Source organism: Vipera ursinii (genome assembly GCF_947247035.1).
Source record: "Vipera ursinii genome assembly, chromosome: Z".
Lineage (NCBI taxonomy): Eukaryota > Metazoa > Chordata > Lepidosauria > Squamata > Viperidae > Vipera > Vipera ursinii.
In genome coordinates, this window is record NC_139517.1 from 24,262,532 (window position 1) to 24,280,471 (window position 17,940).

General features: G+C 35.3%; 1 protein-coding gene and 1 pseudogene across 2 annotated transcripts; both read right to left on the reverse strand.

Annotated features, from left to right (window-relative positions):
* Positions 1 to 991: 991 nt before the first annotated feature.
* On the reverse strand, positions 992 to 11,252 carry LOC310650065 (olfactory receptor 6F1-like; the record flags this gene model as incomplete). Its single annotated transcript, XM_083378902.1, has 5 exons — positions 992 to 1,930; positions 4,929 to 4,986; positions 7,283 to 7,353; positions 9,875 to 9,881; positions 11,212 to 11,252. The coding sequence occupies 5 exons, from the start codon at positions 11,250 to 11,252 to the stop codon at positions 992 to 994; spliced, it is 1,116 nt and encodes a 371-aa protein (XP_083235028.1).
* Positions 11,253 to 11,426: 174 nt separating this feature from the next.
* LOC310650066 (olfactory receptor 6F1-like) lies at positions 11,427 to 12,383 on the reverse strand (annotated as a pseudogene). Its single transcript has one exon. The product of its transcript is annotated as an olfactory receptor 6F1-like (transcript).
* Positions 12,384 to 17,940: the final 5,557 nt, after the last annotated feature.

Consider the following 17,940-nt stretch of genomic DNA (forward strand, 5'->3'; position numbering starts at 1 on the left):
TTTTGGAACCTCCTGTGCAATACATTTTATTTGAATATTACAGGTTCTCAAAATGCCAGTGATACCTACTAACCTACTAACAAGAACCAGGGAGAAATACCAGTGGGACAATTGATGTTCCATTATGAGAGGTCCTTGATGCTCTCTTGGTTGTTTTCTTGCAGACATTTTGTTACCCAAAGTAGGTAACATCATCAGTGCTCCATTCTGCCGTGGTGGCACAGTGGTTAGAATGCAGTACTGCAGGCTACTTCTGCTAACTGCTGACTGCCAGCAATTTGGCAGTTCGACTCTCACCAGCTCAAGGTTGACTCAGACTTCCATCCTTCTAAGGTCAGTAAAATGAGAACCCAAATTGTTGGGGGCAATATGCTGACTCTGTAAACCACTTAGAGATGGCTCTAAAGCACTGTGGAATGGTGTATAAGTGTAAGTTCTATTGCTATTATGTTCCATTTATTCAGACAATAATTGAAGAAGGCTGCATTAGAATCGAGGGTATTATCTATGTAAATGAACTATGTGTTTGGTACCCAGATTTTAGGATCAGTTCTGAAACTATTTCTTTAATGAAAGAATGAATGACAACATTCTCACAACCAAATAATTAGTACCTCTCTGAGTTTTCATTTTAGATAATATGAAATGGAAAAATATTCAAAAGGAAAAAAAACGGTAAGAATAAACCTATTCTTCCCATTCTCTCCCAGCCTTGTTAAGTGAGTCACAGAGTGAGTATGGGTTTTTTAAACATTTATTTATTTCTAATGTTTTGAAACACAGAGAGGAAAACAAAACAGATAACAAATATCTTCTATGTTCACTCCAAAATGAGAAGATCAGCAATGCAGCTTCACTGAAACAGTGCTGGAGAATATGGCTAGTGTGGGAAAAATATTCCTGCCACCTGTAAGAGTTGAAATTCAAAATTGCTGAGCAGTACCTTTGTTTTAACCATTTTAGTCTTTTACATCAATGTATAATTGGTCAATCACCTGCAAAATACATTTTTCAAAATATCCCTGATGTCTTTGTTTCTCAATGTATAAATAAAAGGGTTCAGAAATGGGACCAAAATTACATTGAAGACACTTACTAACTTGTTTTTTTGTAAATAAATCTCTTTAGAAGGTTTTACAAAGAGGAATATGGTGGAGCCATACCAAATGATCACAACAGCAAGGTGTGAAGAACACGTGGAAAAAGCTTTTTGTTGACCTTTGGTAGAAGGAATGCGCAAGATCGTGGAAATAATGTACATATAGGAAAGAAGGGTCATCATACAGGAACCTATAACAACAATAATAGCCATGAAAAAAAATGTTAATTCAATGAAACGTGTATCTGTACATGAGAGTATGATCCAAGAATCAAGGTTACAATAGAAATTGTTGATCACATTGGGCCCACAGAAAGACAATGTAGTAACCATGTATGTAGGTATGCAAATAAGAAGGAAGCTCCCGAGCCAACACCCAAGAGCTACCTTACAAGATAGGTTGATAGTCATGATGGTGCTGTAATGCAAAGGATAACATATGGCCAAATATCTGTCATAAGCCATCACAGCTAATAGCAACTGTTCAGTGCATCCAAAAGAAAAAATGAAATATAACTGCAGAATGCAGCCAGAGAAAGAAATACTTCTGCTTCCCCCCAGGAGTATGGCAAGGATCTTGGGGATAGAGGCTGTTGTGAACCATATTTCCAAGAAAGCAAGATTGTAAAGGAAAATGTACATGGGAGTGTGGAGGTGTTGATATGCTATTACGAGAAGGATGATGGAGAGATTCCCTAAGATGGTCAGAATGTATATGTTTAAAAAAAATATGAAGATGAAGAGCTGAAAATATGATGAGCCCGGAAAGCCAAGAAGAATAAATTCTGTAACCCTTGTGGCATTTAATTGTCCATGGTTGAGCTCCTCCATCTGAAATTTAAAAAAAAAATATGAACAGAAGATTTCACTGAAATGTAACAGTACTAATATTTATTTATGCTATAGTATCAGCACCAACAATATGAATTATTTTACAATATTACATTTTTCTGTTACTTTCATTTTGAATCTCTTAATTTATCATGACCTATATTAGTGACACTGATATTTTTATGAGCAATAGCAAAATTATTATTTTTTTATCAGCAGAGTAATATTTGTTATATGGCATGGTTTCAAATGAAAGCTAATGAAAGACCTTTCATTAAAAGGAAAATTATTCTTAATATATTAATCAACCAAGTTAGGTAAAATTCTCTTACATATCATTGTTCTGTTTTATTTGGGAAAATGCAACAAAACTTGAAAATATAATAAAATATATGTATGTATACACACACACACACACACACACACACACCCTTTCAATGTATCCTGCAATAAAATGTCATGACTTTTCTGAATATGAAACAATTGGATCTTTCCCTTCCAAAACTGAGGAAGATATTTTAACAATATCCCATATCTCAGGGATGAAGTCAGAAACTGGCCCCCAAAAGCTTTTATAGTTCCTGATGACAGCAATGATATAATAACTAGAGGGTTGGATCTTCCACTGCTATAGGGTAAGGTATTACCTATATAGTACAATGATATTCAAATTATATTTATCTGATTCTGTTCAACTAAGTGATGCACTCAAGGTTCTATATGAGTATCTAAAAGCTTTGGGAATCTGGATGGGGAGGAACAAATCTTTGTTGAAGTCTAATAAGTATAAATGCTTGTGGGTTTTAGATTGCTATTATGCTAGGAATTTTCCAGCTTTAGATCTTGGTCAGTTGGAATGCCACCATGCTTGACCTTGATTAGGGCCTCTCAATCCACAAATAGGAAAAAAATGGCCCACAAGATAAACTTCTGCAAAGGTTTGCCTGACTTTATCTGCCAATGGTTCTGCTAGTAGGAGCTATAAGTACCATTGATGCATAATTTGGGGTCCAACTGTCCTTACAGCTCCTGCTAGAAGAGCCATTAGCAGGTAAAGTCAGGAAAACCTTTTCAGAAGTTTGTCTTGAGGGCCACTATTTGCTATTTGTGGATTGGGAGGCCCTGATCATGGTCAAGCATACCTTGGTGACATCTCATTTGAACTAGTGGAATGTGCTTTACATATGTCTGTGTTACAACTGAAAGTACAACTGATTTAAAGTGCATTGGCATGGGTTGTTACAGGCATACCTGAATATACCCATGTTATACCATCAGTTTATAAACTGTACTATTTCTAATAATTACTGGGTACAATTCAATATATTCTTATTATTTATTCACTTCAAAGCACAGCCCGGAGTTATTAGCAGAATCTTGTATTACCTCTGCTTGCCCCAATGGATCTGTCAGCATTGGTATGATATTTGATGGGTCCCAGAAATGTGTTTCTCTGCCATGGTGCTCATCTTGTAGAACAAGTTATCCCTCAAGATTTTGCTGCTTCAAATATTACTGCCCCTTTTTTATTGTCTGAAGACCTGCTGTTTTCTTCAGTATTCAGTCAGTGTGTTGACTGAACTCATTTCTAGGAATCTTGGAAGTATATTGATTAGTGTCTTTGCTTGTCACATTTTTTTTCTGTTTAGTGTGTGAGAGAGTGAGTGTGCACTTAATTGTTTTCAATGCTGCCCAGAGTTGTTGTGAATTGAAAGCCTCTAAAATGAAGGAATGAACCAACTAAAAATATATGGAAAAAGTGATTAAAAACCAAGAACATATTAGGTCCTAAAATGTATCAGTAATTAGCTGTCCTTGCAAGGATTTATTGATTGATTAAGATTCTCTAAAATCTAATCTCATTTCTTGCACTTGTATTGTTATACCCTGAAATATTTGAAAATGGACAGTGAATACATCCTTAAAAAAATTATAGGGCAATTCTGGGAGAATTGTGGGGCATATTTAATTATGAGGGAATGCAAATCTAATCTTCTCTTTTAGAAAGTTAGTATACAACAGAGAACAAAGAACAGCATGGGAATTTGGGGGGAAATGGCACCCATAATTCTTTCAATATCTCTGCCCAAAGTTAAATAAATTTTATAAGCAATTGTATTCAAAGGACTCAAAGAGGCAACAGCTAAGAAAATAAAAGTTACTTCAGAACCACCAATTTAATATCATTATTGTCATGTGCTAAGCCTTAATAAGACAGGAATCCATAGCGGACTATTCCCAGTATATTATTACATTTTGAAACTAGGTAAAATAATTACACAAATACAAATACAATATGTCAGTTTGTATCTTTCAGGAAATAAAAAAGCACTAATCAGCATAGTTTGATCTTGCCCATGTTGGAAAATTCCAAAAGTTCAGAGCAATTTCAGGCATTTCAGGCATTAACCTCAAACTGGATATTGCTTGCAATATTGCTTGCATGAAATATCAAAAAGAATTTCAGAATACTTCCATTAAAAGCCAAATAATGGCTCATTCAAGTTTAGGTTTGGTTTAGCTAGCGCAACTGCAGAAATAAGTATATTTCCTGCTCATCCTTATTTCCACCTAACAGTTATATGGAGCTTTGAAAACCAGCTATAGAAAACTTAATTTAGCTCAAAGACAATTCAGGTTTGACATATCCCATGTAAAACATAATTAACTAGAAACCGGAGAATATATTTAAAACAGATTAAAATCTAAGGAAGGTGATAAAATGAGTATTGGACATGCATTCCCCACAACTATATTTAATCCTTCCTCCTTAACAGATTGTGTATAAGAGTGGGCCAAGTCCAATGTTGCTGTTTGGAGACATGAGAATGTAAAAATGGGAGACAAACATGGGACAAAAATGTATATGGATGGAGTTTTGCAACATTTACTGTTTACAAAGTGACCTTGGATTCTTTTGTTTAAAGAACCAAGCTATTTTCTCCAGGATGGTTGTCAGCCTTGCTATTAGCTAGACAAGCTTAGATGATAATAATACCAAAGCTACTTCATACCAATCAATGTGATCACTAGCCTCTCTAGATGATTCATTGTTGCTGAAGAAACACAGAAAGACAGAAAACAGTTATCCATTCAGTCCTAATTTTTTATTGACTTAACTTTAATATTGAGGAAAATTTCCCCAAATTGTTTAAATGTCATAGAGAAGAGGGTTTTTCCCCTAACAATTGATTTGTGTTGCTGGCAGAAATTGTTAATGCTGGACCTAAAGACAAAGAGAACAGCATTTTACATCTGCATATTCACACTTACAGAGAAGGACATCCTACTGTGCTCAATAGAGCATACATTTGAGTAGAGATATATAGCATTGTGCTGTTAAAAACATAGATGCATGGAGAAATTATTTTATTTATTATTCTATGAAATAAAAATATGAATAGGATGATCCTATTTGTTTCAACAAGAGGACTGTAATTTATGATAATTCTAGCTTGATAAGAAAGGCATGAATGGTATATAGAATGATAGTACAGTTTCAAAAAAGGGAAAATGTACTTTGGAGTAATGCTTTTTTGAGAAAACACACTAGTAACAACGGAGTAATCATGAAGACTCTCAACATCAAGCAAGTTTGAATTCTAACATGAAGTCCATTGTTGTGGATGTAAATGCAATATATCATCATGCCAATATTACTGAATTGGCTGAAGTGCAAAGAAGAAATTTTGTTTGTTTGTTTTCCTTTGCATTAATGTTCAGAAACCTGATTCACCTTTCCTCTATTGATAGGATATGTTGAAGTAAAAAAAAAAATGGAAGGAAGGTGAATAAAAGATAAATTAGACATTTAAATATAGATAAAAATGTCAGGAGTGTTTTCCCTAATTTGAGAAATTGTGTCTGCTTTAGAAAAATATAAGTGGAAATTCTCTGTTAAATTAACTACAGCTAATAAGAAGCTATAAAGTGTAAGAAGAGAAAACCAGAAGAAGTATTAGATAAAAAAATATTATTAAGTTTATCTTACCTTCTTACAAAATCTTTAGTATATTTTAGCAGTAAAACGTCCTGGTACCCTTCCCTGATTTTCTGAGCGAATTTCACAATAATCCATGAAATAAGATATCTATATTTAATTTTGCATACTGATTTGTTGTTTTCTTTCTTCTATTTTCAGAACTTTAAATTATCTGAGTTTTATTAACAAGTGGAAAGCAAAAGTATCCAGAGATACTGGAATTGGTATGTTTTATGAAACTGGATTCTAGTACGTTGATTGAAACTATTTTAAAAACATTCATGTCATGATTAAATTAATCCCAGTGGAGAGATGTCTCTATTGACAGTTTCTTAACCCAAGCAAACCTTTTAGAGAGGAGTAAATACACAGAGAAAAGAATTTTGCTTACTCCATAAAAAATGAGAAAATTGTGAATTATGATTTCCATAGCAAAGTTGAATTTCCTCGTTAAAGTTTAAAACAAAAAGGACTGGATTGTGATTACATTCTTGTAGTCCTGTCAATAGTTATGAATTAGGAATGGGTAATTTCAATTTTAATGATACTGAGTACTGGGTTATATTAGTATATACATTACCTATAGAATGAACACTACTGCAGTGTGTGTTTGTGTGTGTGTGTGTGCACGCACATGCGTGCACATAAATAAATAAATAAATAAATAAATAAATAAATAAATAAATAAATAAATAAATAAATAAAATAAATAAATAAATAAATAAATGCATACACACATACATACATACTGCCCAATATACTACATAGCGTAGTAAGATAAAATTAATTAAGAAACTCTGGTGAAAGAGGTGTATTATTTCTTTCTATTTCATATTTAGGGAACAATGCTGAATAAAAATATTAAGTGACAATGTCTAGCCTCAGAGGTTTCTTTAAGGGATATATACTGGTTAGATATTCTGATTCTATGCTATTTAGGACTTTAAAGTTTAACATTAAAAGTTTAAATTGCATTTAATCATCATGTGATCACTAGGGCAAGAATGAGATCTAGATTAGATAAGATCTGAAAACCCTGAGACACCCAGATACATACACATACACAGATGCACGCGTGCGCACGCACACGCACACATACACACACACACACACACACACAGAGAGAGAGAGAGAGAGAGAGAGAGAGAGAGAGAGAGAGAGAGAGAGAATGATTTTATATTTTTGAGTTACCATATTTCTTCAGTACTAGTTTTCTGTGGGTAGGTTGGGTTAGTGTGTCTAATAAAACTAACTTTCCAATTTTGTGTGCTTCAAGGTGTGCAAAACTTCTAATTCCAATCTGAGTTTGGCCTCCTGCATTAAGTCTCAGTGAATAACTTTGGAAAGACGTTACATTTCAGTCATTTTACCTTACAGATGATTTTGCTGAAAACAACTGAAAAGGAAATATCTCGGGTACATTATCCTGATCTGTCTCTTCCTAAGTATAGCAAAGAGAAGAAAGGAATGATCATGAGCAAGATGGATTGGCTAAGTTAGGTGCATCACTGGAACACTGAACAACAGGTTTTGGGATAGATCATTCTGGAGAATGTCTTTCTTCTTACAGTATCTCTCTAAACATTCAATTTGCATTGCTGTAGAAAAGTTTCTGATTAAATTTTCTGGAAGATAGCAAGTAGATTGACAGCAGAGATGAGTCATTATACATAGAATACTAATTACATATTGTATTAATTTAATAAATAAATAAAAATATCCTAGCACACAAAAATTTATTTACCACAGGAAAAAAGGCTCCATTTCTATAGTGAACCTATGGCACGCATGCCACAGGTGGCACGCAGAGCCCTCTATGTGGGCATGCGTGCCATCACCTCAGTCCTAGGCCTTCAGCTTTTGCTTTAGGCCTCCACTGCCATGTGCAAAAAAAAAAAAGATTCAATTAATCAATTTCAACTTCTTGCACAAAAAAAAAGATCTCGCAAAGTTGGAATTGATTGATTGAACTTTTTAGTTCCACCCAGTCTGCCATTACCACCACAGCTATACCCATGTAATGGACCACACCCACACAATTGGCCACACCCACCCAGCACCCAATGATACTTAAGTGGGTTTTGGGTTGCAGTTTGGGCACTCTGTCTCTAAAAGGTTCGCCATCACTGCTATAGAGAATCAAATCTTATTAGATTCAATGGACTTACGCCTCCCCATTTGAGTAAACTTCTGATTTTGTTCCATCAAGGATTGTATTTATCTCACCACTTACTCCATTTCTCTTACAATGAGCCCACAGGAGGACAGTATTGTAACCAGGAAGGCAGATATGCAAATAACAAGGTACCCACCAAAGACAACACCCAAAATCCAACTAAGATAGGTTGATAGTCATGATGGTACTGTAATGCAAATACTTCACTGTCCCTTAATAAGGAGCTTCCTAATATTTTAATATAACTGGTCATTGCTATTATAGTAGAGTACCCAAGAAAGAAAGAAAGAAAGAAAGAAAGAAAGAAAGAAAGAAAGAAAGAAAGAAAGAAAGAAAGAAAGAAAGAAAGAAAGAAAGGAGGGAGAGATTGATATTCACACTTTTTTGGATAAGATTAGCTGGAAGTTAATCTGGTTTAAGATACAGAAGGATTTTGACAGACTTGAACATTGGGTGCTATCTATGAAAATGAAATTCAATGGTGAAAAAAATAAGGTTCTACATTTAGGCAAGAAAAACCAAATGCACAGGTATAGTAGGTGGTACCTTGCTGAATAGTAGCAACTGTGAGAGGGATCTTGAAGTTCTAGTGGACAATCACTTAAATATAAGTCAGCAATGTGCTGCAGCTGCCAAAAATGCCAACACAGTGCTAGGCTGCATTAACAGAGGAATAGAATCAAGATCACATGAAATGTTAATGCCAATTTACAATGCCTTGGTAAGGCCACACCTGGAATACTGCATCCAGTTTTTCTCACCACGATGTAAAAAAAAAACATGTTGAGACTCTAGAAAGAGTACAGAGAAGATGATCACAGGACTGGAGGCTAAAACATACAAGGAACAATTGCTGGAATTGGGTATGTTTATTTTAATGAAGAGAAGGATGAGGGGTGACATGATAGCAGTGTTCCAATATCTCAGGGGTTGCCACAAAGAAGAGGGAGTCAAGCTATTCTCCAAAGCACTTGAAGGCAGGACAAGAAGCAATGGATGGAAACTAACCAAAGTGAGAAGGAATCTAGACTTAAGGAGAATTTTTCTGACAGTTAGAACAATTAACCAGTGGAACAACCTTCCTCCAGAAGCTGTGAATGTGCCAACACTGGAAGTTCTGAAGAAGTGACTGGACAGCCATTTCCTGTCTGAGCAGGTGGTTGTACTATATGACCTCCAAAGTCCCTTCCATCATCATCATCATCATCATCATCATCATCATCATCATCATCATCAGCAACAACAACAACAATAATAATAAATTTTCTATTCAAATCTTTAGATCAATTTGATAAGCCAAATAAAGGTATTCTCATGAAGACCAAGAACTTGGATGCTTTTTGCATGTGCATTTTAGTTATCCCAAACTATTTATATAGTTGAGTTTGGAAAATTGGTTCAAATTTACTAAGATGCCTCTGTATAACCAGATTAATTTTCTAAATCAGTTTAGCATTGGAACTGAATTGAATACAATTATATTTTTGATTGAAAATTATTTTTACATGAAATAAATATATTTTTATATGTTTATATATTAGTTATAATGCAATTTATACCATATAAATGTAATCTATAGGTGATTACGTCAATATGATTATTTTAACCTGGTCATTTATTAGCAATTAAGCGAGGATAGCAAGTAATACATATCTTCAAAATAGACAGATACATTTATATTTTCCACTTTTTCCCTTGACTTTAAATTTCCTCTTCTCCAGTTGTACACTTCATGATTTTTTTTTCTTTTTGCAACAAAAAAAATGAGGATATTTTTTTTACTTACTGGTAGACTGATAAAAGAAAAGGGTTTTATTAATAAAATTGACCATATGGTTGGCATCATTCAATGCTGCTGATCAACTAGCTAGCCTGAGTCAGATTTGAGTTTTCCTCATATTGGTATGTTTTCAGGAAGTTGCTTGTTTTTACTTTATAAGTCTGAAGTGTGATGGCCTACATGAACCCATACCTACCAGTCCTTAATTGATACATATTAATCTGGATGAACTTTGCCATCATGCTACTTAATCACAATGGCATCTAGTAAGTAGATAACCACTGAAGTTGGATATGCTTTAAAGAAGAAAACCAGTATTTAGAATCATCCATCATTTCCAAATTGTATCAGAAACCCCATATGGATTTGTGTGTGTGTGTGTGTGTGTGTGTGTGTGTGTGTGTGTGTTTATTTAGAAGCAATGCTTTGACCAGAAGGGGGAAAAAAGGCAAATGTTGTATTGGAATTGGCAATTAATATCTGAAATGCTGACAGAGGACAATCTCATATGTTTACTATTTAAATAAATGAAATTGGTTATTTCCATTTGGAAACTCTGGGTGTGCAGATTTCTCTGTGAATATTCAAGCAATTTTCTTTGAAATGTCATTGATACCTATTAGTTGAAACATTAGAAACTTCTGATTTGCCTTAGTAGTTTCAGTGTTATCTAATAAGTTAATCTGGGGGGAGGAACTGATAGACCAAGATTTGCAGTTTTTCTGATGTTTCATGTAAGAGAAATGCTAGAGGAAATAGCAGAGATGGGAAGCCCACTTGGGTAAGATGATGATGATGATGATAATGATAATGATATGAGGATTTCTGCAATCATTGTTTTACAAAATGGAACATTTGTCCCATTTTGTAAAACAATGATTGCAGAAATTCTCATATCATCACCACCACCACCACCACCATCATCATCTTAACGATTGTCTATCCACTAAAGGATGAAATTCTCTTTGGCATGTTTCCAACAAATACGGTCTTTTCCCAATTGGGCCCACAATACTTGCTGATATCATTGATCCATCTTGTATTAGGTCTCTTCTATGGCTGCTTTTTGTCAGGTGGGATCTATTCTATGATTGCCTTGATCTGCCTGCCTGTTTCCATTTCAATTCTTTTACTCTCTTGATGATATTGTATACTTCTCTTTGTTCTCTAGTCCATGTGCAGATCTTTCGATTTTGCTTTGTAATGCCGAGCATGTATCTTTCCGTGACAATTTTCTTTATTGTATCACCTATTGCAGTGATGGCGAACCTTTTAGAGACTGAGTGCCCAATTACCTTCTTGCCCCCTGCTCTGCCCACTCTTCCCTTCCCCACCCCACCCACCTGCAGGACTGCCCACCACCTCCACGGCCTGCATCAAACATTTTTTTAATGTCTGAAACTGGGAGAAAAAAAAATTAAAATGTTAACATATCCTTTCCAGAAAGAAAATATAAGTAATGCTAGTTGATGGAAACAGTGATTATGAATCTGCAAGAGTTCAGATTCAAAATGTATGGTATAATGTTTCAGTTTTAATTATTTTGAGTCTTTGAGGATCAACATACATTTTGCCCATCATGGTGAAATACATTCCTCAAAATATCTCTGACTTCTCTATTTCTTAATGTATAGATGAAAGGATTCAGCAATGGGACCACAATAAGGTTGAAGATGCTTACTAACTTAGTCTTTTCTAAAGAGGTCTGTTTAGAAGGTTTAACAAAGAGGAATATGGTGGAGCCATACCAAATGATAACTACGGCAAGGTGGGAAGAACATGTGGAAAAAGCTTTTTGTCGACCTTTGGTAGAAGGAATGTGCAGGATTGTGGAGATAATGTACATATAAGAAAGAAGGGTTATCATACAGGAGCCTACAATGACAAAAATAGCTATGAAAAAAGCTGTTATCTCAATAAACCAAGTATCTGTACATGAGAGTATGATCCAGGAATCAAGGTTACAATAGAAATTATTGATCACATTGGGCCCACAAAAGGACAGTATTGTAACCAGGTAGGCAGGTATGCAAATAACAAGGAAGCCCCCAAGCCAACATCCACAAGCCAACTTACAAGATAGATTGATATTCATGATAGTACTGTAATGCAAAGGATAACATATGGCCAAATATCTGTCATAAGCCATTGTAGCTATCAGAAAATGTTCAGTGCATCCAAAAGAAAAAATGAAATACATCTGTAGAACACAGCAAGAGAAAGATATAACTCTGCTTCTCCCCAAAAAGATGCCAAGGATCTTGGGAATAGAGGCTGTTGTGTACCATATTTCCAGGAAAGAAAGATTGCAAAGGAAGAAATACATAGGCGTATGGAGGTGTCAATATGTTATTATGAGAAGCATGATGGAGAGATTTCCTAAGATTGTCAGAATGTACATGATAAAAAAGAGGATGAAGATGAAGAGCTGAAAACGTGGTGAGCCTGGGAAACCAAGAAGAATGAATTCTGTTACTCTCGTGCTGTTTGGCTGTCCATGGTTGAGTAACTCCATGTGTCTTCTTTAGCCTGTAAAGGAGAACTCACAAAATTAATGCCCAGAATATTTCAATGGAGTCTATAGTTATATATGTTGCACTGTGACAACCCCAATATTAGTTCTTTTACAATATTGCAATTTGTTCCTCCTGAAATTTTCAGTCTTTTAATATGTCATGATCTTCATTAGTGACATTTATACTTTTATGAATAGATGACAAAATAATTCCTAGCAATACAACCAGACTAGTGTTAAGTATTGTTAAGGCATAGAATCAAGATCACATGAAGTGCTGCTTTATAAACCTTAGTAAAACCATACCTGAAATACTGCATCCAGTTTTGATCACTACATTACAAAAAAGTTGTTGAGAAATAGAGAAGAGCAGCTAAGACAAGAAACAATGGATGGAAACTAATCAAGGAGAGAAGCAACCTGGAATTACAGAGAAATGTTTTAACAGTGAAAATAATTAATCAGTGGAAGAGCTTGCTTTCAGAAGTTGTTGGTGTTTCATTACTGGAGGTCTTTAAGAAGAGACTGGAGATCCACTTGTCTGAAATAGTATAGGGTCTCCTGAGCAGGGAATTGAACTAGAAGACCTCCAATGTACCTTCCAGTTCTATTCTGTTTTTCATTTTTAAATGAAGTGTGATTTTTAGATGCAATATTTATTTTTTAATTAGAAAAAAATATATGTGATATCAGCAAACCCTAAAGGCAATAGCACAACTTTCCTGAAAATGGGACAATTACAGATATGACTTTCATCAGTGGATCATGGCTTTTTCTTAGCATCAAGTATTTTCTTTGTAAGAAGAGTTTTGAAGTTTGTTTTTGGTAGCAATGATTTGAGGAATGAGTGAACTGCAGTTAATCTATTACTGGAGTTAATTCAGGCCAATAAAGTAGATTTGATTGTTCTGCATCCCTAGTCAATCCTGCTTTTAGATTTGAAGAAAATTAGGGAGGGATAACCAATCACTGATTCCTTAATAACATACAGTATTTCTGAATACATGCTATTGAGCAAAATATGAACTAAAGAACAGTCTTGTTTTATAAATTTCTACATTCCATAACTTCCTTTCTAACTATTTTACATGTTTCACTCTCCCATAATTTAGATTCTGATTTAGTTTAATCTGTTCCATAATAATAATAAATTGCCATGAATTGCTTTATTAATGTTATGCTTACATAAGGAAATACTATTTCCTTGATCAAAAAGAAAATCAGTTATGTAAAGTACTCATTTTCTTTGGATATGTTCTGCTGGTGAAAACTATACTTTTCTAAACTAATATTTAGAAAAAGAAGGAGGAGAAGGATAAAATAATCTCAGAATGGTATCAGCAAAGATTTAATTATATTTTCCACATCATGTATCTGAACTGATGCAAAAATAATATGCAGTAAATTTCCAGTTATCCATTCATCCATTCTGCAATTCATATATGCCAACTCTCAGCTCTCTGCCTTCCTTTGTTGTACAGTATTTGGGAAAAAAAATACTTATTACTTCTACTTACCCAATCTAATGACAAGTAGAACATGCTGACATACGAAGGATGAAATAAAATATGTTTATATAATTGTAACTGAAACCTCCTTTGAGATTTAATATGAATAGCAATTAGACCTCATGTGAAAACACTTTTCCAGCTATTAGGATTTCCCCCCTTTTCTCAAAAGGCATGTAAGCTCCAGTGGTGATGAATGTTCCATTGGGAGACCTGAAAGAACTGATTGGGGTACATTATCATGGAGAAAATTTATCTATGTGGTTGCTAGGTGCCAAAAATAACTTGATGGCACATGATGAACCAATTAATTTGAGAGAGAGAGAGAGAGAGAGAGAGAGAGAGAGAGAGAGAGAGAGAGAGAGAGAGAGAGAGAGGGGGGGGAGGGAGGGAGGGAGGGAGGGAGGGAGGGAGGGAGGGAGGGGGAAAGCTGAAGGAAGGAAGGGAGAGAGAGGGAGAGAGGAAGGAAGGAAGGAAGGAAGGAAGGAAGGAAGGAAGGAAGGAAGGAAGGAAGGAAGGAAGGAAGGAAGGAAAGAAAGAAAAAATGTCTGAAAAATGATTATGGGACACAAGGTTTAGCTAATGAAGTTCAAGGAGGTAATAAAAATGGGGGTATTCTAAAAGAGTCCTTAAACATTATTGAATTATTGTATTCATTACTGAATTATTCAGGAGCAAGACAGGAAAGATAATACAGCTGCATCAAATAAGGAAAGATGTAGACAAAGAAGGTCTTGAATAATTTAGTCCATTTATCATATGTGCTTTTTCTGTTCTTTGTAGATTCACAATCATCTCTTGACCATTTCAGATATGGCATAGCATTCAAGCAGAGTTGTGTTTTGTATGTGTTTTTTGTTTCTGGCTGAAGGAGGAAGAGTCAAAATTGAACCCATAATTCGTTTCTTTTGTTTGTTTGTTTGTTTTATGCATTTTCAACTACTTATTACTTTGATACTGTATCTTAATGAAAACCTGAATTCTGAATGACACAATGATGTTCATTGTTTGAAAGCCTTTTAAATACCTTTTCCCCCCTGTTGGTTGATACAAAGAGGGTTATTGCTTGTTTTTATTTCAGCAAACCAGGAAAGATAAGATTTTCTCTTGAACAAAATGGTTGGTGGCCCAGGACAAAATATTATGGTTTAATATAAATTTAATTAACACAAACATATAATAAATTAGTCTCCATATATTTAATAATTTCCCCTTTCCAAAGGAAGGTTAATTTATTTATTCATTAAAATCTACCTATTTAAGTTATCAGGGGCAGAGCTTTGAAATAACATAGTGTTCTTTGAAACCTCAGGCTGCATAATTTTTAAATCAAATCCAGATAATGCCCAACAGAAGTTTATGTCCTTTAGTTTTCTTTTTTACAGACATGAATAGAATCATTCAGCATCAGAATTTATTTCTTCTTTTGCTTCCTGTCTTTCATCATGCTGAATTCTCTCACTCCTTGTCCTTTTTTTTTCTCTTTTAGAAAAGCCCTTTATCACACAGCCTTTCATTTCTCAAGGACCAAGTCTGTAAATATATATTCTGTGATGATGATGAGGCTTATTCTGAAGGAAGCTGTCAAGCCCCGTGGGCTCGACATCACGAGGGGAGCAGGGGAAACGCCGCGCAAACCGCCTGACCGAACCTTCCTGCTGGAGCCACCCGGGAACAGCACATCCAGCAGTCAAACGGCCTCCAGCTACCACGGGCAGCTGCACAAGTCCCACGGCCATGCCACCAACGGGCAGCTGTTCTGGGGCTTTCTGGTGTGCCTGCGTCGACGGAGCTGCTGAAGGGACCCACAGGCAGTCAGACCGGCAGCCGCAGCTTGTCCTGGGATTATCCAGCTGCCCGTTCCTCGGTGGGGGCGTTGGGCGGCTCAGAGGGGGCGTCAGGTGGCTCAGAATGAAGTCCGGATGGCGGGGTGTTGTGGGGAGCTGTTAGGGGGGCTGTAACACTGACACGCTGGATGGTGGAGGGGAGCATGGAGGAAGGGTGGGGGAGCATGAAAGGGGTGTTAAGGGCATACACTCACCTGGAGTCTGTGTGGGAGCTCAGGCACAAAGGGCAGGGTGACATGCGGAGAGCTGGGAAGGGGGCAGGTTTTTGAGCAGACTCAGCCGGATGCTGGTTTGCATGGGGAGGGGTGGGGCTAATCACCCCCAATGTATAAAAGACGCATTGGGACGGCTAGCTCCCAACGTTGACTTTGTATCTGCTAGGCTTTTCTGAAGTAAAGAAAACCTCGTTGTCTCCCATACCACGTTGTTGTCATTCTTTCAGCGTGGACGGCTGTGATAGAAGCTATATATTCCCCTTTCCATACTTTCTTTACAATTTATTGTCAGCACAGATTCCAATGTAATAAGTGCTTCAAGCCTTCCTTCACTTCTCTGGAAGTAGATAAAAGGGTTCATCAGTGAAATTATAATGAGACTGAGGATATTCATAATTTTGTTTATTTTTAAAAACTTCTGCTTAGAAAGCTTGACAAAAAGGAAGATGGTGGAACCATACTAAATCACCAAAAGGAAAGAAAATGTAGAGGCTTTTTGTTGAACTTTGACAGATAGGGTATGTAGAAAAGTCCAAATAATATAAATATAGAAAATGTCTCTTGCATAACAGAACAATGCAAAAAAAGAGTTGCCCAAAGAATTAAGGATATAGAAGCACAAACTGATATAGCTATCCTTGGTAAGGTGGGTAACTTGAAATGGCTGAGTAAATGCAAACATACTTTTCAAGTAGACAGTTATTTGAAGTTAAAACTCCCAAAACATCTTAGGGAGATATTTATGCGAGTGAGATTTGAACATCTTGACACAATGGGAGGTTTCATGCTATACCCAGAATTAGCATCTCTGCATTTGCGAAGTGGCAGAGGTAGAGGACCTGGCTCACATCCTATTTGACTGTTGCCTGTATAAGGTGAGAGACAGGTATCTTGGTCTATATACCAAACAAATGACCCATTGGGATCCCCATATCAAAACAACTTATCTTATGTCTGGCCAGAACTTGAAAATAACATTTAATGTAGCACAGTACTTAAACAAAATGGTTCGATTGAGATCTGCATATGTGGGACTGATTGGGGTAGATTGCAAGGGTGACTCCGAAATATAATTTTATCATATTTTATCTATATCTTAAATTATTGTACACTATTACAATTTCATTTTAGAATGTATTTTATTACCATTTCATTTTAAATTGTATTTTATTCTAGTTCCATTTTAAATTGTATTTTACCAAATTCCATTTTAAATTGCTTTTATCAAATTTTAGTAACAATTTGTTGCTAGAACTTTGCACTTTGATATGGCCCAAGGGCTAATCAATAAAGACTTTATTATTATAAATGTAGAAAAGAAAAATCATCATGCAGGAACCCTAGATAGGAATGGTGGAAATGATGAAGGATGCCAGTTCAATAAGGATAATAGTGGTACAAAAAAAACCTAACAAGGCATCAATACAACAATAGAAATTACTGATTACATTGGGTCCATAGACCAGGATATAATATGAAGACAACATTTGTTAAACTGCTGTCAAACTGCTGAGTAAGGTCACCCACCAATTTAGAATCAGGTATCATGAATATGCTATTGATACCCCAGCCAAGCAATCGGGAAGAAGAGTTTAGGTTCAGTCCCAACAGAACCAAATACCTTTCTATATCTGGGCTCCTTGAAAGTGTACATGGTCATTCATGTCCTTGTTACCATACAATTAGTTTAATTTATGATATTATACCTGAAAAAATTGTAAGCTGTAAAAATGAATATAATTCAAACACAGATTAATATAATAATAATAATAATAATAATAATAATAATAATAATAATAATAATAATAATAATAATAATAATAATAATATAAAATAATAATAATAATAATAATAATAATAATAATAATAATAATAATAATAATAATAATAATAATAATAATGATAATAAAGTTGGAAGGGACCTTGGAGGTCATCTAGTCCAACCCCCTGCTCAGGCAGGAAACCTTATACCATTTCAGGCAAATGG